Raw genomic sequence first — 23,266 nt, 5'->3', positions numbered from 1 at the left:
TACAGTGGCTCAAGTCTGTAATCCTAGCTACTCAGGAGTCTGAGGCAGGAGGATCCCTTGAGACCAGGAGTTTGAGATCAGCCTGGGCAACATAGTGAGACCTTGTCTATTGAAAAAAAATTGTTTTTAATTGTAGCCAGGCACGATGTCTCATGCCTGTAATCCCAGAACTTTGACAGGCCAATGGGGGGCAGATTGCTTGAGTTCAGGAGTTTGAGACTAGCCTGGGCAACATGGCAAAACCCTTCTCTACTAAAAATACAAAATGTTAGCTGAATGTGTTGATGCACGCCTGTAGTCCCAGCTACTCAAGGGGCTGAAGTGGGAGAATCATATGAGGCCTAGAAGTCGAGGTTGCCGTGAGCTGTGATTGTGCCACTGTACTCTAGCCTGGGTGACCGGGAGTGTGATGCTGTCTCAAGAAGAAAAGAAAAGAAAAAAAGAAAAGAAAGAAGGAAGGAAGGAAGGAAGGAAGGAAGGAAGGAAGGAAGGAAGAAAGAAAGAAAAAGGAAAGAAAGGAAAGAAAAGAAAAGAAAGAAAAAGAAAAAGAAAAGAAAGAGAGAGGCTGGGCACGGTGGCTCACGCCTGTAATCCCAGCACTTTGAGAGGCCGAGGCGGGCAGATCACGAGGTCAGGAGATCGAGACCATCCTGGCTAACACGGTGAAACCCCATGTCTACTAAAAATACAAAAAAAAAAATTAGCCGGGCGCAGTGGCGGGCGTCTATAGTCCCAGCTACTTGGCAGGCTGAGGCAGGAGAATGGCGTGAACCTGGGAGGCAGAGCTTGCAGTGAGCCGAGATCGCGCCACTGCACTCTAGCCTGGGTGAAAGAGCAAGACTCTGTCTCAAAAAAAAAAAAAAAAGAAAGAAAGAGAGGGAAGGAGGGAGGGAGGGAGGGAAGGAAGAAAGGAAGGAAGGAAGGGAGGGAGAGAGGGAGGGAGGGAGGGAGGGAGGGAGGGAGGGAAAGAAGAAAGGAAGGAAGGAAGGAAGGAAGGAAGGAAGGAAGGAAGGAAGGAAGGAAGGAAAAGAAAGAATTAGCCAGTCATAGTGGCATGTGCCTGCAGTCCTAGCTACTTGGGAGGCTGAGGTGGGAGGGTGAACCCAGGAGTTCAAGGCTGCAGTGAGTTATGACTGCAACATTGCACTCTAGCGTGTGTGACAGAGCAAGACCCTATCTCTGGAAAAAAAAAAAAAAGAGAGACAGAGACAAAGAAAAGAGTTCAAGATCTTCCGGCTGAGCATGGTGGCTCATACCTGTAGTCCCAGCACTTTGGGAAGCTGAGGCAGGCAGATCATTTGAGGTCAGGAGTTCAAGGCCAGCCATGGCCAACATAGTGAAACCCTGTCTCTACTAAAAATACAAAAATTAGCTAGGCATGGGGGCACCTGCCTGTAAGCCCAGCTCATGAGGCTGAGGCAGGAGAATCGCTTGAACCCAGGAGGCAGAGGTTGCAGTGAGCTGAGATTGTGCCACTGTACTCCAGCCTGGGCTACAAGAGCAAAACTCCATCTCAAAAAAAAAAGATCTTCCTTGGCCACCAGCTGGTGACCTCTCTAAGCCTCGGATTCTTCACCTGTCAAGTAGATTAAAATTTACCTCCCCTGTCTACCTTATAAGACTGAAGCAAGGATCAAATGAGATAACGTATGTGGAGGCCCATAAATCTTCAGACCCAAGGCATTAGTTTCTGCTTTTATTGCGCGTGGATGAGCTAGGGCATATTGTGTGATGTTCCAAGACAGCAACTAAGTACTTACCTATAAGCTTCTGGGAGTAAGACACTTTCCATTTTTCTCTGAAGGGGAAAATTGCTTTGTATGACCATTTGGTTATGGTTTGGTATTGGTGTGGAATGTTTTTAGGGGAGGGCCCTGTAGAAGCAGGAGGATGAACTAGTTGACCTTCTCTTCTTGACATCCTCCCAAGACCTGAAATTTTTCAAGGCTGGAGGCTTGGTTTTTTTTTTTTAATCTCTTTCTCTTTTCTATTTTTAATTTTTTAAATTTTTTTGAGACAGGGTCTTCCTTTGTGCTCAGGCTGGAGTGCAGTGGTGTGATCATGGCTTACTGCAGCCTCAACCTCCCAGGCTCAAGTGATCCTCCCACCTCAGCTTCCCAAGTAGCTGGAACCACGGTGTGCACCACCATACCTGGCTAATTTTAAAACTCTTTTTGGAGAGATTGGGGGGCGGGGTCTCCCTGTGTTGCCCAGGCTGGTCTCAAACTCCTGGGCTCAAGCAGGCCTCCCATCTCAGCCTCCCAAAGTGTTGGAATTACAAGTGTGAGCCACCACACCCAGCCAATTTTCTTTTTAGGTAGTAACATTTTCTTCCTCCCCAAACGAAGAAAAACCAGGCAAATCTGCTCTATCTATACTGCATACAAACCGACACGTTTCCCCTCAGGGAGTCAAAGTGAGAGGGAGGTGGGGGTTTGCTCTGCTGGGCAGACAGTCCAATATCAGGAACTTGATCCTCTAAAAGAATAGCATGTGTGGCCTCATGTTTCTCTGGGCTGTGGAGTGTCTGTGCTGTGAGCTGACCACAAGTCTCTGTGTTTCCAGTGCCCAGTGAGTCTTTTTTGTCTTTTGGGGGCTTTGTTTCGCCCAACAGCCCATAAGGCTCAGCTAGGGAAGCAGTGTGTTCACTGTTCCGTTTATCATCTTGTTTGGCTGACTCCATCTCTCTGGGGATGGGCGCCAAAGGCCAAGAGAAGGAGTCCGTGCTGAGGCTCTGGGGATCTGTTTAGGGCCTTGGAAAGTGTATTTATTGGGAGCCATATAAATGTCCAAATATAGGCAAATGGTTCAACACAGCCATACAATAGACTATGATGACATCCACTGAAAACAATGTTTAGGAAGAATTTTTAGTGACATGGGAAAAGCGATTATAATATGATAAGCAAAAATATAAATAAATAAGGTAGGGAACACAATTTATGTGAATATGTGGCTGTGCATTAAATGAGCTCAACTACAAAAAGAAAAATACATACAGAATTATACACTCAAAAAAAAATGAAGCAGGGAGCCGTAGCTCACACCTGTAATCCCAGCACTTTGGGAGGCTGAGGAGGGTGGATTGTTTGAGTCCAGGAGTTTGAGACTAGCCTGGACATCATGGCAAAACCCTGTCTCTACAAAAAATACAAACAAATTAGCTGGGAGTAGTGGTGCCTGGGAGCAGTAAGCTGAGATTGCACCACTGCACCCCAGCCTGGGCAACAGAGCGAGACCTTGTCTCAAAAACAAACAAACAAGAAAATTGACAATGGCTGATATCTTTAGCTAATAAGACAAAGAATTATTGGCTATTTTCCTTTTTTTCCTGTGTTTTGCGTATTGTCTATAATGAGCCTTATTACATTATAAGCATACTTTTCCTCAAATAAAACAAATTTAGAAATATCATGTCTGTGTTCTTTGTATCACCCCCTTCTCCTGCTTTTAAGGCAAAGATTACAGAGACTGGAAGTAAAACCAAAAGCTTCCCAACCTGAAAGAACTTTGACCATTGGAACACTTGAGTCTTTAGGACTCTGGGATCATTATCAGACATTTTCTTGGTGATTTAAAAATTATTATACTTGGTCAGGCGTGGTGGCTCACGTCTGTAATCCCAGCATTTTGGGAGGTCAAGGTGGGAGGATCACAAGGTCAGGAGATTGAGACCATCCTGGCCAACATGGTGAAACCTCATCTCTACTAAAAATACAAAAATTAGCTGGGTATGGTGGCGTGTGCCTGTAATCCCAGCTACTCAGGAGGCTGAGGCAGGAGAATCGCTTGAACCCAGGAGGCAGATGTTGCAGTGAGCCAAGATCGTGCCACTGCACTCCAGCCTGGTGACAGAGCTAGACTCCATCTCAAAGGACAAAAAAAAAAAAAAAAAAGAAGAAGAAGAAGAAATTGTTATACTTTTCAGTGAAGTTGAAGACATGGGACAAGTAGGTTATCACTAAGTAGCAAGTGGAAGAGATGCTGCCATTGGGGTAGGTGAGATGATCCACCTTGAGGAAACTCAGTGTAAGCAAAATGGCACAATGTCAGCCCTTGGCAACTGGAATTTCAGAAGAAAATTTAAGACCTTACTGCCCTAAGGCATCCATTATATAGAGTTAATTTCTTCCCTATGAATTCAGAATGGGACCAGCTAGAATCTTTGGGAGTGCTGTGTTTGGAATGTGTCCTCCAAAGTCCATGCATTGGAAACTCAATCCCCAGTGCAGTGATGTTGGGAGGTGGGGCCTAATGGGAGGGGTTTGGGTCATGGGGGCAGTGCTCTCATGAATGGATTAATGCCATTATCATGGAAGTGGGTTTGTTATAAAAGGACAATTTCAACTTCCTGGCTCTCTTTGGCCCTCACTTGTCCTTCTGCCTACTGCCATGGATAGGATAATGCAGCAATAAGGCTCTCACCAGATACAGGCCCTTGATCCTGGACTTCCCAGCCTTCAAAACCATGAGCAAAACGTACTTCTGTTCATTATAAATCACACAGTCTGTAGTGTTTTATTATAGCAGCACAAAATGGACTAAGATGGGGGAATTGAGGATATAGTCTCTCAATTCATTTTTTCCAGTGCTTAATTCTCTTTCAGAAGCCTGGCTGAGAAAAGCTGATCAGTTGCCTACAAGGTCCTAATCCCAGTTCTGCTCCTCCTTTGCTCCAGCCTCACTACTCGGGCTTCAGAAAGGCAAGTCTGTGTCGACCCAGCTGCAGAACTGGTATATTCAGATACCTTCCAGGTCATCATAGCCACATACCCAAGCACTGGGCCTCCCAAAAGGGTGGGCTCTGTGAGTGCTGTGAAGAGGGCCGCTCCCTCTCCTGCTCTTATGTGTATGATTCAAAGGGAAATCTGCTTATAGCAAATTCTCTAGGAGAGCTGTATTACTTTTCCTAGATCTAGAGGCAATGCTGCTGAACTTCTCCAGATATTTTAGGGAAGAATCCAGATGATGGGAGCTAAAGGCCTTATCTGGGTGCATATAGAGCAAATTATTAGCAAAAATATTATTATTATTATTATTATTATTATTGAGACAGAGTCTCCCTCTGTTACCCAGGCTGGAGTGCAGTGGTGTGATCTCGGCTCACTGCTACCTCTACCTCTCAGGATCAAACAATTCTCATGCCTCAGCCTCCCGAATAGCTGGGATTACAGGTGCGTGCCACTATGCCTGGCTAACTTTTTTGTATTTTTAGTAGAGACGGGGTTTTGCCATGTTGTCCAAGCTTGTCTTGAACTACTGACCTCAAGTGATCTGCCCACCTTGGCCTCCCAAACTGCTGGGATTACAGGCATGAGCCACCACACCCAGCCTGCAAAAATATTATTAATATTTTCTTTAGGGTCTATCTGTGGCCCCAGGGATCATAGGTGGACTTTATTTATTTATGTATTTATTTTGAGACAGAGTCTGGCTCTGTTGCCCATGCTGGAGTGCAATGGCATGATCTTGGCTCACTGCAACCTCTGCCTCCTAGGTTCAAGTGATTCTCCTGCCTCAGCCTCCCAAGTAACTGGGATTACAGGCGTCCACCACCATGCCCATCTAATTTTTGTATTTTTAGTAGATCAGGCTGGTCTCAAACTTCTGACTGCAGGTGATTCACCCACCTCAGCATCCCAAAGTGCTGGGATTACAGGCATGAGCCACCATGCCTGGCAAGTGGACTTAATAGGTTAATCTGTAATCTCAGATTACTACAGAGCTGGAAGACAGAATTGCAAGGAAATGAAGAAAAAATGGAACAAGTTTAAACTGAAGGGGAAATATGGCAGTGATCTATCCCAACAATTCAGACCTCAGAGTGTAAATTTTAGACAGATTTAATTGGTTATTTTTAAAAACTGGATAAAAAAGGATCACTGCCAAATCTTCCTTCATTTGAGAAGTTGGATACAAAATCATATTTTCAAATAATCTCAGAAGGGTATAGATGAATTACAAATTTTGTAGATTCAATCAAGTATGATAGAACTGCCTTTGTAAATTCCTCATCTGTCATTCATTCAACAGGCATCTATTAAGCCAGGGACTGTGTTCACTGCTGGGGACATGAAGATGAATAAGAGTCATCCCTCACCCTTAAGAAGTCTGGGAAAAGCACAGAAATAGACAATGCTGAAATGATGTGTTACATGCGAATGGAACAGGAAGTGCCAGAACTTGCAGGTAGTGCTTTGTGAACACAGAGGTGGAGCACACAACTCAGGCTGGAGGGGTCCGGAAAGCTTCTAGAGAAAGTGTCAACTGAGTTGAGCCTTGAAAGAGGAATGAGGGTTGGCTAGGCCTGGCATCCCAGTTGGAGGCGACAATATGTTCAAAGGCACAGAGGAAGCAAGATAAAGCCTGGCACTCTGGAGAACCAATGGTCAAGTACAACTGTAGGGTGAGAGTCAAGGAGAAGAGTATTCGTAGCCTGAGAAATAGGAAGGCATTGGATCATCAGTGGCTTTCTAAGCCATGCTAAGAAGTGTGAATTTGATCACAGAAGCTACATTGAGCAATTGAAGGCTTTTACACAGGGAAGGTCAACTGTGGGGAGGATGGATTCCAATGGCACGAGAAGAGAGGCCAGGAGATCAGTTAGGAGGCTGTGACATTCTTCTAGTTGATAAGTGATATGCGTGGGAGTAATAGAAGTTGAATTGAGAGGAGGGGCAGAGTCCAGAGAGATCATAGAAGCAGAAACAACAGGATCCTACCACAAGGAAAGTCTGGAGACACTGGGAGAGGGATTGGAGCAGGACAGCCCAGGGTTATGACATAGGTGTCTGATTAAATGGTACTTCTATTCACCAAAGTGCGGAACCTAGGAGGAAAAACAGGTTTAGGGTGGGGTGGGGTGACGATGATTAATTTATTTGCAGACCAGTTGAATTTGAGACACTTGAGGTGTCCAAGAGGCAACTGAATGATCTAGAACTCAAAATAGAGATCTAGGCCAGAGATAGAAAGAGAGCATACGGGGATAGCTGAATCCAAGGGGTTGAATGAAGATAGCCATGAAGACTGCATAGGAAGGGCAGAGCCCTAAACAATAATATTTAGGCAATAGAGTATGAGCTGCTCACAGAGGAGATTAAGAAGGAACAGCTAGAGAGATGAAAGGAAAACAAGGAGAATGTGCTGTATTGGCACTGAGGGAAATGAGTGTTTTAAAGAATGAATGACAGAGTGGTTAAATTCCACAAAGTAAACAAATAGAATAAAGACTAAAAAGTGTGCTCAGATAAAGCAACAAGGAGGTCCCCAGATACCTCATCAAGGCTGATGTCTGTGCAGTGGGGGGGCAGAGATATCCAGGGTAATAGTGAGCATAGATGCCATTTCCTACAGCTTAGCTAAGAAGGAAAGAAGAGAATGTGGGAACTGGGGAGAAACTGCCAGTAAAAGGGAATGTTGAAGAGAGAGAGAGAGATGTTTAAAGGAGCAAAGGTCGGTGTGGAGGCAGGAGAGAAAAAATTCTAAAAAGTGGGTTTGGGTAATAGTCTGGGACAGAAGAGGGATATCCTTTCCATGGGATAAAAGAGAAAGGGAAGGCTGGGTTCGGTGGCTCACGCCTGTAATTCCAACACTTGGGGAGGCCAAGACAGACGGATCACTTGAGGGCAGGAGTTCAAGACCAGCCTGGCCAACATGGCGAAACCTCGTCTCTACCAAAAATACAAAAATTGGCTGGGTGTGGCGGTGCATGCCTGTAATCCCAGCTACTCAGGAGGCTGAGGCATGAGAATCGCTTGACCCCAGGAAGCAGAGGAGGTTGCAGTGAGCTGAGATTGTGCCACTGCACTCCAGCCTGGGCGACATAATGAGACTCTGTCCAAAAAAAAAAAAAGGGAGAGAAAGCTTGCATATAAAAAGGGAGAGAAAGGCGAAAGCTTGCATATATGGATGCTTACAAGTTTTCAGGTGACAGAAGAGGAATTTGAAGACATTTTAATCTGATGGCTTCAAGTGTCTCCACGAAATATGAGGCTAGATCATCTGTTGAGGGTGAAAAGAGAGATGGGACAAGAGAGTTTGTAAAGAAAGGCTGGCTGGGCATGGTGGGACATGCCTGTAATCCCAGCACTTTGGGAGGCTGAGGTGGGATGATCACTTGAGCTCAGGAGGCAAGGTTGCAGTGAGCCATAATCATGCCACTGCACTCCAACCTGGGTGACAGGGCCAGACTCTGTATCAAAAAAAAAAAAAAAAAGCTAATTTTTAGAATAATGTCCCAGAGGAGTGAGAAGGAGTATAGATGTTTTCCGGGCAGCTTTGAAGGCTTGGCTGAGGCTATAGGGTTTTAATCCACAGAGGCACCAATACAGTGCTATTTGAGGCTGCTATTGTCTCTGGGTATGTTCAGTAGCTTGGATGCATAATAGAACTGCTAAATGGTTACTTTCATTCAGGCTAGGGGTGATGGAAGGTTGGGGAGGACTGAGCATGAGAATTGAGGATAATGTTCAGAATAACCATAGTAACATATAAGTTAAAGAGGAAAATTACAAGTAAAGCCTGAAAATTGAGTGGAAGAGAAGTCAGTCCACACTGAGAGTAGGTAAGGCTAGGAATGAGAAGAGGCCATGAAGTGGGATATGTCTCTAAGTCATCATCTTTGGAACAGATGAGTCCTGAGGTAGAGGAATCTGACCTGGGCTTTAGTGAAATGTCCAAATCTCGATAGAGAGGGTCAGGAGGACAGGAGGCAGAACATGCTGGAAAGCTTATACAGCATCTAGTTGTTCTCAAAGATGTACTCCATTAGAAATCATGGGCCGGAAAGCTTATACAGCATCTAGTTGTTCTCAAAGAGGTACTCCATTAGAAATCATGGGCCGGGAGTGGTGGTTCAGGCCTGTAATCCCAGCACTTTGGGAGGTTGAGGCTGGTGGATTGCTTGAGCTCAGGAGTTCAAGACCAGCCTGGGCAACATGGCAAAACCCTGTCTCTACTCAAAATTTAAAAATTAGCCAGGTGTGGTGGTGCACACCTGTAGTCGGGAGGCTGAGGTGGAAGGATCACTTGAGCCCAGGAGGCAGAGGTTGCAGTGAGCCAAGATTGCACCACTGCACTCTGGCCTGGGTGACAAAGACCTTGTCTCAAAAAGAAAAACCAAAAAGAAAGAAATGATGTTGATGACTGTCACTTAACTTAGTGCCTACTGTTTGCAAAGCACTATGTTAAACCTTCTTCAAATTTTTGTATCTTTTCCTCATGGAGGCCTTCAAATTAGGTGGTATCATCCTTATTGACAGAAGAAGAAATTAAAGTTCACTATGCATTCTCTATGACCCAGAAATTCCACTCTTAGGTACATACTCAACAGAAATGAAGTCAGAAGTGCACTAAAAATGTCCAAAAATGTTCATAACAGCATTGTTTGTAATAGCCCCAGACTGGAAACAACCCAAATGTCCATTAACAGTGAAATGAATAAATAAACTGTGGTATATTCACATAGGAAAATGCTGCATAGCAATGAAGGTTTAAAAATGCTACAGATGGTGCGGTGGCTCATGCTTGTAATCCCAGCACTTTGGGAGGCTGAGGCGAGCGGATCACCTGAGGTCAGGAGTTTGGGACCAGCCTGGCCAATGTGGTGAAACCCCATTTCTACTAAAAATACAAAAATTAGCCAGGCGTGGTCGTGGGTGCCTGTAGTCACAGCTACTTTGGAGGCTGAGGCAGGAGAATCGCTTGAACCCGGAAGGTGGAGGTTGCAGTGAGCCAAGATCGTGCCATTGCACTCCAGCCTGGGCAACAGGAGCAAAACTCTGTCTCAAAAAAAAAAAAAAAAATGCTACAGACAACAACATGGTTGCATGTCACAAACATAAAGTTGAGTGAAAGAAGCCAGATACAAAAAATACACACTCCATGAGCCTTTCTCTCTCTACATATATATACATATATAAAATATATATAATCTATATATGTATATATTATATATAACCTATATATGTATATATAATATGTAATAAATACATATAATATATAATAAATATATAATATGTATAATAAATGTATATTATATATAATAAATATATATAAATATAAATATATATATATGGCAAGACTAACCTAGGGGATTAGAAATCAGGATAGGGGCTATCTTTGGAGAGGAAGCTTGGGCAGAGACAGTACTGTGGTGCTGACAACGTTCAATTTCTTGTTCATTTTGTGATAATTCATGAAACTCTACACTTACGTTTTGTGCATATTTCTGTAAATATTTTATATTCCAATAAAAATGTTATAAAAACATTATTGTCAAGTAAAAATGAAATATAGACAAGGCATTAAAGAATAAAAATACAATAAAGTGAAGCTTAGAAATATTAAATGCTTGTCTGAGGCCACCCAGCTGATAAATAGTCAAGTTGGGAATTAGCCCCAGGTCCCCCTGGTTCGGCTTGCAAGTCCAGTGCTTGTCCCACCGTGCCAGCTGTCAGTCATATGCTGGGAAGGGACCAGTGTGCTCCCTCCTTCTCCTTGGGCATGGGTGACTTAAGGGACAGAAGATCGATGCACTGGAGGTGAAAATCTACTGGATTTTCAAGCAGCTCTGGCAGCTGGCTGTTGTCTGTTGACTATTCTCATGCCAGATTTCATATCCGGAAGTACTTTCATGTTTTCTCTGCCCTCGTCCAGGGAGCATTGAGCATTTTTCTTGTGACCTGAGGCTTAACCTCTGACTATTGTCATAGCCTCCTTGGTTTCTCCTCCTTTCACACCAGCCTATGGCCGCCAGTGCTGTCCTTCCAGAGCAGCACATTGCACGTATGAGGCAAACCTCATCCTCCCGTCACCACGCTTATCAACCTGGCTGCATCTTGGCCCATCTCTGCTGCCTTCTCTCCTAAGTGATTACCTGCTGCTGAGATGTGACCCCTCAACTGCATTCTATCCCTTTTTGCCCCCTTTACTGGTGTTATCAAAGTCTCCCTGTCTACTGAATTATCCCCATCAGCTATGCCATAATACTTCCTGTCTTTCAAAAATATCCTCCCTGATTCCACATTTATCTCCAGCTGCCACCCTACTATTCTGCTTCCCATTAGAACAAAATTGAGGAAAAATGAGACTTATCTAGATGCTCCATCTCCAATCCTTATCCATATTCTCTCTTTTGAGTCCACTATTCACCACAGTGAATCATTCTTGCCAAGATTCCAATGGCTTCCATCTTACCAATTACTGTGATTGATTTTCTGTCTCACCTTATTAAAACCTCTCAGCAAGAATGGATGTGGTGCAGTACTCTCTCCACCTGGAAGTCCTTTCTCACCTGATTTGGTGAAACCACTCTGAATTTCCTCTACCTCTCAGTCCCTTCATTGGCTCCTTCTCCTCTGCCAACACCTAAATGTGGCTATAATGAAGGGCTGGGGCCTCAGCCCTCTGCTCTCCTCCGTTCACATTTATTCCCTAAGTGATCTCTTCTAGGCTCTTGGCTTTCAGTATCATCCACAGACTGATGAATCCCAAATTTAATCTACCATCCCCTCTTCCCACTGAGCCCCAGACTTATACAACCCCTGTCAACCCAACATTTCCCCTTGGGGGTCTACTAAGCACAACAAACGTAACTTGTTCAAATCAGAATTCTTCACCTCCCAAAATCACTCCTTCTCTGCTGTTTCCCATGGCAGTAAAGGACATCAAATTTGACCGGTCGTGGTATTTCACACCTGTACACCTGTAATCCCAGCACTTTAGTTTTATTTATTTATTTATTTATTTTTGACAGTCTCGCTCTGTCACCCAGGCTGGAGTGCAGTGCCATGATCTTGGCTCACTGCAACCTCCGCCTCCTGGGTTCAAGCAATTATCCTGCCTCTGCCTCCCGAGTACCTGGGATTACAGGTGCCCGCCACCACGCCCAGCTGATTTTTGTATTTTTAGTAGAGACAGGGTTTTGCCATGTTGGCCAGGCTGGTCTTGAACTCCTGACCTCAGGCGATCTGCCCACCTCAGCCTCCCAAAGTGCTGGGATTACAGGCATGAGCCACCACACCTGGCCAATCCCAGGACTTTGGGAGGCCGAGGTGGGCAGATCGCCTGAGGTCAGGAGTTCGAGACCATCCTGGCCAACATGGTGAAACCCCTGTCTCTGCTGAAAATACAAAAAATTAGCCTTGCATGGTGGCAGGTGCCTGTAATCCCAGCTACTCAGGAGGCTGAGGCAGGAGAATCACTTGAACCCAGGAGGCGGAGGTTGCAGTGAGCCGAGATCACACCATTGCACTCCAGACCTTGTCTCAAAAAAAAGGACATCAAATTCACCCAATAGCTTAGGCAGTACTGATCACCCCGACTCTTCTCTTTCCCCCAGTGCATCGGCCAGTTTCCATTTCTCATCAAACCATCTTTGAGCTCTCACCTGAGCGACAGAAACACCCTTCTAACTGGTCTCATTTCTGCACTCTTGCCCTCCTACAGTCTGTTTATCTGAAAGCTGGAAGAATGAGCCTTTTAAAGGCATAAGTTAGATCACATCTCTCCCCTACTCAAAACACTCCAATGACTTCTCTTGGCATTTAGAATAAAAAGTCAAACTCTGCTGCCCTAAAAGTCCCCACATGATCGGAACCCTGCTTACTTCCAAGTCCTTGTCTCCTCCAGCCTCCTTCCCCACTCCTCCTGCTCTAGTTTTGGGGCCTGGCTTTTCCTCTGACATGCTAACCCTGCCCCCACCCCAGGGCCTGTGTCTTTGATGTTCCCTTTGCTTGGAAAGCTTTTCCCCACATCTTCCCAAGGCTAGCTCTTTCGGTCCATTTAGAATCTGCTCAAATGGGCCAGTTGTGGTGGCTCACACCTGTAATCCCAACACTTTGGGAGACCGAGGCAGGTGGATCACTCAAAGTCAGGAGTTCGAGACCAGTCTGGCCAACATGGTGAAACCCCCTCTCTAGTGAAAAATACAAAAAAATTAGCTGGGTGTGGTGGCGGGCACCTGTAATCCCAGCTACTCAGGAGGCTGAGGCAGGAGAATCACTTGAATCTGGGAGGCAGAGGTTGCAGTCAGCCAAGATTGCGCCACTGCATTCCCGATTGGGCAACAGAGTGAGACTCCGTCTCAAAAAAAAAGAATTTGCTCAAATGTCACCTCTTTTGGTGGTGAAGACCCTGACTACTTTGTCGTAAGTGGTCTCCCACTGATATGTCATATACTCTTCCCTTAAATGGCATTACTCTTTTTTAGAAGATATATGTCATATGTTACATGTTATGTGTACACATGCTACATATGATCTGCATGTGGAAATATATATACTGTCTATCTCACCCATTAGAATGTAACCTTGGCCAGGTGTGGTGGCTCATGCCTGTATCCCAGCACTTGGGAGGCCAAGGCAGGAGAATCACTTGAGCCCAGGAGTTCAAGACCAGCCTTGGCAACATAGGGAGACCCCAGTATCTACAAATAATTTAAAAATTATCTGGGCGTGGTGGGACACACCTGTAGTCCTAACTACTTGGGAGGCTGAGGCAGGAGGATCTCTTGAGCTCAGGAGTTTGAAGCTGCAGTGAGCTGAGATTACACCACTCTACTCCAGCCTGGGCAACAGAGTAAGATCCTGTCTCAAACAAAAAACAAAAAACAAAAACAAAAAAACAAAAAAACAAAAAACACAGTGGCTCATGCCTGTAATTTCAGCACTTTGGGAGATCGAGGTGGGCAGATCATTTGAGCCCAGGAGTTCGACACCAGCCTGGGCAACGTGGTGAAACCCCATCTCTACTAAAAATACAAAAAAATTAGCTGGGCATGGTGGTGCACAACTGTAGTCCCAGCTACTCTGGAGGCTGAGGCGGGAGGATCGCTTGAACCCATGAAATGGAAGTTGCAGTGAGCCAAGATCATGCTACCACACTCCATCCTGGGGAACAGAGTGAGACCCTGTCTCAAAAACAAACAAACAAACATAGACTGTAACCTCTATGAGGGCAAGAACCTTGTCTCTCTTGTTCACTACTCTATCCTGGCATTTAGAAAGTACATAATAGGAACTCATTAAAGAGCTGGCGAATTAATGATTTAATGGAGTCCTCCTCCCTTCTTGTAAACATAAAGCATGATTCCTGAATTCTGTGTATAGAAAGAATGAAGAGAATGGGAATGGGAGGAGCGGATAGGAGAGAAGGGAAGGGAGGAAACTAATGTTCATGGGCCTTTACTACTAGGTTTCCAACCCAGCACTCTGCTTAGTGCTTTATGTGGATTATTTTGCTGAAACCTCATAACTATCCTATGACTAAGCATTGTAATTTCCTTTTTTTTTTTTTTTTTTTTGAGATGGAGTTTCGCTCTTGTTGCCGAGGCTGGAGTGCAATGGCGCCATCTCGGCTCACCACAACCTCTGCTTCCTGGGTTCAAGCGATTCTCCTGCCTCAGCCTCCCAAGTAGCTGGGATTACAGGCACGTGCCACCACGCCCGGCTAATTTTGTATTTTTAGTAGAGACGGGGTTTCTCTATAGTGGTCAGGCTGGTCTCAAACTCCCCACCTCAGGTGATCTGCCTGCCTCGGCCTCCCAAAGTGCTGGGATTACAGGCATGAGACACCGCGCCTGGTCATAATTTCCATTTTATAGGTGAGGAAACTCAGGCTCCAAGAGGTGAAGTCACTTGTTTGGGTCATACAACCAGCAACCAGCAGAGCTGGATCTGCACCCAGGTCTAGCTGGCCCCTGAGGAGACTATTCTAACCACTAGACTCATATAGTCTGCACTCAGAGCTTCGCTGGGAATTTCTGCCTGAGGATGTGTAGCACCTTTCACCTGCCAGTCTCGGGGACAGGGGTCCTGCCAGCCCTGCTGGCTTGATCTCAAAGGAAGGCCTACTGAAGTAACAATCAGAAGGAGCCTGTGGGCTGTCCATGAAAGGGTGGTGGAGGAGTGTGGGAACAGGAGGTGCTTCTATTCCTAGCTGTTTGTAAACAGCATCCCGACAACCCGGCTTGTTCTCTCTGCAGTAGGCCCCAGGCACAGCTGAAGCCAAGTTCTCCCCAAGCAGCCTTGGCTTTTCTGAGCTTGTGCTGGGGTGGAAGCCTGCAGACAAGAAGAATCCACCTCAAAAGCTTCTCCTAATCTCCTTTCACTCTGTCTTTTTCCAACCCAGCAACTCAGTTTGGGCCCCTGAGCCTGTGACACAAAATAAATTAGGCAGAGGCTCAAAGAAATCAGGCGGCTGGGGCCAGGCAGCAAGTAATTACATAAGCCCTGCCTCCCTGCTTTCCTTCCTCCCCTTCCCCTCTCTCTTCATCATTCCTTCACGCTCACTGATGGTTTTTTTTTTTAATTTCGTGAGAGATAAAATAATGTTGATTTGGCAGATATACAGTACAAACTGAAGAATTTAGAGTGAGGAAAGAAGGTCTGTCATGATATGCCAAACACTTTCAATGCCTCATCCTATTTAATCTTCACTATAACCCTTCAAGGGTGATTTTATCATCCCCACTTGACAGGTAAAGTAATTGGGCCTCAAGAAGCTATGTTAATGAGATAGTGTAGATAAAGCCTTTGGCTCCAGAAGGCACTCAATCAAGTTAATGTTCTTTCTTCCTTGGGTAACTTATTCCAAGTCACTGGATCAGTAAGGGGCAGGAACAGAATTCAAACCCGGACCTATCTGATTCCAGACACCCGTGGGCTTTCTGTCTCACCACACTGCCCAGACACTAACAAGCCATTGGGAGAACTGATGAACCGAATGGAGATCACGCTCTTTTGCTGGTTATACAAAAGTGGTCCAATAAATAAGGAAGGGCCTGATGTGGAAAGGCCTGCATTCCATGGCTCAGGATATTCCTGTTTATCCAACTTGGCAGGCATGTAAATATCAGCGTCGCCTCTCCTGTCCCCCATGCATGGTGCTGTGTGTTGTTCCTCTGTTCCTGCTGTGTGTGTGTGTGTATGTGTGTGTGTGTGTGTGTGTGTGTGTTTATACACATGTGTATAGACTGCCTATCTCTTGGTGTACTTCATTTAGGCTCTGCACACTCTGGGCCCAGCTGTAGATATGCTGACACGGTCTGACAAAGATACTCTAAAGTCTCCTGGGGGAGAGAAAGAGACTGAAGGAGGATAGACAGATAAGACCGGGGCTTTGTCCTCACCTTCTTGTCCCAGCCTGGGGACCATGAAGCTCCAAGAATCCCTGAAGCCTCCAGCCTTCTCTGATGCTGGGAGCAATCTCCCCTTGGTTAGTGGGACTCAGACCCCACTTCTTAACCATCTATATCCTGCTCTCACTGGTGAGCCATCTTATTTTACAAGTGCTCCTCGGTCCTGTCCATCTGTCTTGCCTCCCTCTTGCATTTTCCATCCAGCCAAGCTCTTTTTTTTTTTTTTTTTTTTTTTTTTTTGAGATGGAGTCTTGCTCTGTTGCCAGGCTGGAGTACAGTGGCACTTTCTCGGCTCACTGCAACCTCCACCTCCTGGGTTCAAGGGATTCTCCTGCCTCAGCCTCCTAAGTAGCTGGACTACAGGCATGCACCACCACGCCTGGCTTTTTTTTTTTTTTTTTTTTTTTTTGAGACAGAGTCTTTCTCTGTCCCCCAGGCTGGAGTGCGGTGGCGCGATCTCGGCTCACCGCAACCTCCACCTCCTGGGTTCACGCCATTCTCCTGCCTCAGCCTCCCGAGTAGCTGGGACCACAGGCACCCGCCAGCACGCCCGGCTAATTTTTTTGTATTTTTTAGTAGAGACGGGGTTTCACCGTGTTAGCCAGGATGGTCTCGATCTCCTGACCTCGTGATCCACCCGCCTCGGCCTCCCAAAGTGCTGGGATTACAGGCTTGAGCCACCGCACCCGGCCTTTTTTTTTTTTTTTTTTTGAGACGGAGTTTTGCTCTTGCTGCCCAGGCTGGAGTGCAATGGCAAGATCTTGGCGCACTGTAACCTCCACCTCCCAGGTTCAAGCAATTCTTCTGCCTCAGCCTCCCTAGTAGCTGGGATTACAGACGTGCCACTACACCTGGCTAATTTTGTATTTTAATAGAGAAGGGGTTTCTCCATGTTGGTCAGGCTGGTCTTGAACTCCCAGCCTCTGGTGATCCACCCACCTCAGCCTCCCAAAGTGCTGGTGATCCACCTGCCTCAGCCTCCCAAAGTGCTGGGATTACAGGTGTGAGCCACTGCGCCCGGCCATTTTTTTTTTTTTTTTTTTTGTATTATTAGTAGAGATGGGATTTCCCCATGTTAGCCAGGCTGGTAAAATTCTTTTTTTAATTTAATTTTTAATTTTTTAGAGATGGGGTCTCACTATGTTGCCCAGGCTGGTCTCGAGCTCCTGAGCTCAAGTGATCCTCCTGTCTCAGCCTCCCAAAGTGCTGAGATTACAGGTATTAGCCATCACACCTGCCCTCAAAATTCTTTAAATATTATATACATACAGAAAAAAACGTATAAGAACAATATTTAAAACAAACACCTGTGGATTGTACCATCTAGTTTAAGAAACAAGCAGTTGCTTTTTCAAACTCTGGATGGATGCAGTTTCAAATTTCAGGGAGAAAAAAATGATGAGTTCGTGTCCTTTGTAGGGACATGGATGAAACTGGAAAACATCATTCTCAGTAAACTATCGCAAGGACAAAAAACCAAACACCGCATGTTCTCACTCATAGGTGGGAATTGAACAATGAGAACTCATGGACACAGGAAGGGGAACATCACGCTCCGGGGACTGTTGTGGGGTGGGGGGAGGGGGGAGGGACAGCATTAGGAGATACACCTAATGCTAAATGACGAGTTAATGGGTGCAGGAAATCAACATGGCACATGGATACATATGTAACAAACCTGCACATTGTGCACATGTACCCTAAAACCCTAAAGTATAATAAAAAAAAAAAAAAAAATTTCAGGGAGAGATTTTAACAGAGTCTAACCCTCACCGGTGCCTGCTTTAGCCTCCCTGGGTCAACAGGCCCCCATCACCTCTTCTGCCCTCTCCACCCTAGCCTCCAGGGCTATTTTGGGTGTGTACCAGTTGGGGTTAATCTCCTTAAGTGTTGAGCCGTGCTGCTCAGTGCACTCCTGATAGGTCCCAGCCCTCTGCAAAGGGCATTCTGAGGGTTAGGCCGCCGGCCTCGGGCCTTCCCGGCCCTGTAGAGATACCATGGACACTGAGCTGTGAACTAGAACCGATGGGGGAGGGGGCTGCTGAGGCTGCGCAGGCAGTGGGAGGGGAATGTCAGGAGGGCTCAGGCCCAGCAGCCGCTATTAGTGGGGTGCTTCGGGTTTGCTTCTCGAGTTTACCTCTAGGGAGAACTTCCCTCCACCCCCACCAGCTCAGCTGCCCCTGCCCCTGGCTGGATACAGGCGCTAATCCCCAGCCCTTGGTAACACCAGGGAGAAGGGAGGGGGAGGCAGGCTGGAGATTTTCTTTCCCACTTGGGAAGGAAAGAGGACACACAAGTTGACCAGTTGGGATCCAGTTCCTGAAACCTGAGACAAGGACAAAAGTTTCACCGAACTGTTGGCTACACGCTTGCCCAGGGGCTTTGTCTTCTACCTGGGCTGAAGGAGGAGTTCCCGGATGATCAGGGCGGAGCTACACTGGCTGACAAGTCTGGCCCTTTAAAGGGAGGGAGAGAAGCTGGGGTCAATTCTTCCAAGTCCCACCTCTACCCTCCCCAACCCCCTGCTAACATTCACTCAACAAACAGAGGCTGAAGGCCTGCTGTGTGCTGAGCCCTGCATTTGCATTTTGCCCTCCAAGTCCCACAAGCTGGGGAGCAAGACAGCCCAAGAAAACAGATGATTATACAAAAGTGATGTCTGAAGGGCTTTGGTACAGACTGTTATTGGAGCGCTCAGATGAGGTGCCTGACCTTGCCTGGGGGTCCTGGAAGACTACCTGGAGGAAGTGGTGCCTGAGACAGGCGGGACAAATAGGAGTTGACCTGGAAGAGGCATGGGTGGAATATTCATGAAAAAGATGGTAAACAATCAGGAGGATCTAGGGAGCCCCTAGAGGGAGAAGCAGGCCAAAGGCCCTCTGGCAACCTAGACTCACTTCGCACAATAGCCGAAGTATGCATCTTGGGGCTCTCCTTCTAGGGAAAAGACAGACCTTAAGACTGTCTTAAGGCCGACCTCCCAATGTTGGTTTCTTTCTTTTTTTTTTTTTAATTTTATTATGAAAATTTTCGAACATACATACAAAAGTAGAAAAAATAATATAATGAACACCAACGTAGACCCATCACCCAGCTTCAACAATTGTCAACTGGTGGCCAATCTTGTTTCATCTATACCCCCACCCAGATTATTTGAAGGCTAATTCCCAAAGCCAATAAATTTTTCCCATAAATATTTATGTATTTATGTCTAAAAGAAAAGAATCCTTTAAAAAGTATACCTGCAACACCATTATCACACCTAAAAGAAATTAACAAATTCCTTAACAGCATCCAGTATCTAGTCAGGATTTACTTTCTCTAATCCACACTAAGTTTTAATAGTTATGTTCCTACTCACGGGGGCGGGGGGAGATGAACATTTGACAGAAAGCTATTATATCAGCCAATATAAGAATTTGTGGTCTCCGCTCTATAACACTCTCTGATGGTTCTATACATGTGTGTTTTGCATAGAATCTAATTAGATTAAAAATTCTTCAGGGCAGGGACTGACATTTTACTGTCTTTTTTGCACCCTAGTATGGCAGACAGGAAGAAGCACTGATCTCAACTAATTAGCTGTGTGACTTTGGGAAGGTTATTCAACCTTTCTAAGATAATAGGAATAAAAATACCCATCTCCCAAGAATCGTGAGGCTTAAAGAAAAGGTGAACATGCTCGGCATGTAGAAGTTTCTTAGTAAATGCTCATCTTGCTTTACTCTCTGTTTTGACCACCCTTCAGTTCCTCATATGGAGTGAAGGCCACCGTCAGTGAGGGCTGCAGCCAGGCCAGCAGCCTGGAGTCCACCTGCCCCCAGCACTGTGCTGTGTCTGTGGTGTTGGTGATCCCCACTCTGAGCACCCAGGGGTTGCTTGTTTACTCGGGCCACTCATTAAACTGACAGGTGAGGCTTGCACAGCCCTCAGGAGACTGAGGGAAGAGAGGGGCTGGGCAGGAGTAGAGATTTGCTTTTGGCCCACTTCATCAGTTTCTAGGTTCCTTGACTCAAATGAAGTAATCATTTCATAGCTGGCCTTGACTGAGTGTTTATGACACGCCAAGCTCTGTGCTAAGTGCTCTACCGCAGCACCCCTTTTAGTGTTCACAACCCTGTGAGATGGGTAGTACTATCCATATTTTGTAGGTGATGAAACTGAGACTTAGATTAGGTAACTTGCGACTTACACAGAGACACCGTTACTCAAACCAGGTTTTTCAAATACTTAAATCCAAGTTCTTGGCCACACACTCACTATTTTGTTAATGGTGCCAAAGAAGCCACCTTCTAGGGTTCATTCTCACCCAGATTTACAGAGATGACTTCTGCCCAGGCACCCTGAACTCCAGCCAGCCATCATGCCAACGTACGCCCTTGGACAGGGTGACGAAGAGTGAGGGGATCAGAACAGCCTACATCCACAAGGGAAAACAGGACCTAAAGGCATCTCCTTACATCAAGGGTGTACACACAAACACACTCACCACTTCTATTCCTTGACTCGGGTTCTGTCCGCAGAACCAAGTATGGGCCTGGCAGGGGTGAGAGAGGTGAGGCAGGGGAGGAGACATTTGTCATGGTATTAACTGGCTGAATAAAAAGTCTATGATAGTGAAATTTCCAGGAACAGGAGAATCCTTCACACTCTTGCTTGTGATTAGACTGCTTTGTTTGACGTCAGCCTCGGGAGCACCTTTCTGAGCACCAGAAGCTACTGGACACAAGGTAGTCATGGGCCCAGAGCCTGCGACTGGGAGAGGGGAAGAGCAGAGTCAACAATTTCCAAGGGTGCCAAAGCCTTTGGCTGCATTTCATTTCTTTCTGTATGATTCCTGATAGCTGTGTTGGGGTACCGGGCCCTCACAGTAAGTGATACCACTTTTTCTGTAAATGTTTTGGTTTTATTCATCATTATCATAGCTGCATCTGGGGCAACCACTGTGCATACAGGACAATAAATTCCTGCGCTTACTGGCTTCCCTCCCTCCTCCCTCCTTCTCCCTCTTCTTGGCAAAGGCTTAAACATAGGTGGTGAAGGAGGGGCGGTAGGGACAGAGACAGAGGTTCCAGCTCCTCTTTGCCTCACCACCTTCCCTCCTCCTCCCTTCTTTCCCATTGCTACACTAAAGGAGTCAGGGCTGTGTCCACCAATATGCTCTGTGACTAGCAGTCAACACAATTTCATACCCAGCCAGTTATTCCGCAGGCATTTTAGATGATAATGTTCCCATTCTCAGTTCCTCTGTGAGAATGTGTGTGTCATTTGAAACTCTGTGCCTCAGTTTCCATAGAAGTAAATCAAAAAGCAAGAATTGAGACTGATCTTTTTCTTGCAAGAATTCACAAGTAATGGATAATGTACAAGAGATGTGGCTGAATAAGAGAACTAGAACGAAGACTTGAACAATTTTCCTATGCAACACTCTTTCCCATGGACAAAGGTATCCCACAAAGTCATACTCCATTGGAGGCTAGTTTGTCCAAAGAAAACTCACATACAAATGCAATAGTGACAAAAAAGAAAAATTCCTCCATGCCAACTCAGGAAAACAGAAAGCAAGTTGTGCTTAAGCCCATCGTAGGTGTGGGCAGATGCTTCCAAAACCGTCACCCTTTTCCCTCCTCTATGAATATCTTCATCCCCCAGCAAAGCGGCCTCCCTAGCTGGTAAAAGGGTTAATTACCAAAAAGAGGGCATGCTGCCTCCAGAGGCTCCTCTGGAGAGTGCAAAAACAAAACAACCAAAAACCAACTAACCACAACAAAAAACATCTTCCCTAGGAATAAATTTGAAGCTATCAGGTCTTTAAGCCACATTTCCCAGCCCACAGACTCCTGGTCCCTGTCTCCCTTTGCTTTGGGAAACCCATGTACCCCCAAGCCTCTTGAAATGATCCATGTGCCATGAGATGCCCATAGGGTTGGGGACTTGAAAATGAGTTTTTCTCCCACAAAAAAAAGGCTTAGCTTTGTCTTTTGGGGTGGCTGGCAGGAGACATAAAGTATCACTCTATCTTTTTACCCCTCCTTACAACAGGATGGAATGAGTGTGGGGAAAAACAAAGGTATTGTGGGACCAGGATGGAGTCAACTTGACAATGGACTCTTCAAGGACACCTTCCAGCTCCCATTCTACTAGAAGCTCTATTTAATTTTGTGGGATGTTGTGTTCCTCCAACATATCCAACTTCTGCTTATAAAACAGAAATTAGGAGTATGAGATTCGCACCGCTAGTTCAGTGGATAATCATCAGTTCTGAAACATTAAAATCCTTTGCCAACAAGAACGTTTCTTCTAAGGAAGGAAGCATCCTAATCATGAAGCCAGGGTCTCCAGCCCTCCCCTGTCTCCCTCCTCCCCTCCAGGGCTGTGCTCACTCACATCCATGGACATCTCCCTCTGCATAAGTTTCTTGGTCTCCTTTTCACAGAAGTTGAGCATGGCCTCCCGGTTGTACACACCCGTAGACTGTTTCTCCGTCTGGTTTCTCTGCCGCAGCCCCACGGGAACACTCCCGTCTGGGTCCACCACGTCCAGCTCCTTCTCCAGCTCCTCCATCTCCTCGGGAGACAGGGTCTCCAGCAGGCTGTCGATGTCGGGGTCTTCACTCACCTGCCGGCGGTATTTGGCTACCCTAGACATCTTGGCAAAATGGGCTGTGGCTGCCAGGGGCTATCAGAGTCCTGGTGGGCAGGGAAGGGAGAGGGGTGAGCTGATCTGGATGCAGCGAGTGGGCTGAGGAGCAAACCTCCTGCTGGTCGAGGACTGCAGCTCCTTGGCCCTTCTGTGCTACAGGTGCTGAAGTGTTCACTGGACGCAGCAGCCTCCCTGCAGCCCAGGGCTAGTGGACCCCGGCTGGTCTAATCAGCGGCCAATAAGACCCGACAACTGCCGAGCCAGGAGAGGAGAAGCCAATCCCCAAGCTGGGGGCGGGCCTACCTCGCTGTCAGAGCTGTTTGAAACTTGAGGACATTCCAGGGAATCTTGGAGCGCTGCGTGACCAAATTTAGTACAGAGCAGTTTAGCCTTTTAAAGACAAGGGGCCACGCAATGAGAAAAAGATACAAAAATGCGTAGGCTGGCAGAAGCAGATCACAGCCACGGAGAGCCAGACAAGCA

General features: G+C 46.2%; 1 protein-coding gene across 1 annotated transcript in view; it reads right to left on the bottom strand.

The window, feature by feature from the left end:
• LMOD1 (leiomodin 1) overlaps nt 1-23,169 on the bottom strand; it is a 51,842-nt gene extending 28,673 nt beyond the window's left edge. Inside the window, exon 1 of the mRNA XM_055233600.2 lies at nt 22,529-23,169. Within this exon, the coding sequence (XP_055089575.1) occupies nt 22,529-22,789 (261 nt within the window). The 5' untranslated portion in view covers nt 22,790-23,169. The remainder of the gene's footprint in view (nt 1-22,528) is intronic.
• Between the last annotated feature and the right edge of the window lie 97 nt (nt 23,170-23,266).

The sequence above is a fragment of the Symphalangus syndactylus genome, chromosome 19 (genome assembly GCF_028878055.3).
Source record: "Symphalangus syndactylus isolate Jambi chromosome 19, NHGRI_mSymSyn1-v2.1_pri, whole genome shotgun sequence".
NCBI lineage: Eukaryota > Metazoa > Chordata > Mammalia > Primates > Hylobatidae > Symphalangus > Symphalangus syndactylus.
Note: the sequence above shows the minus strand (reverse complement) of the source record. Positions and strands in the feature narration are given on the sequence as shown.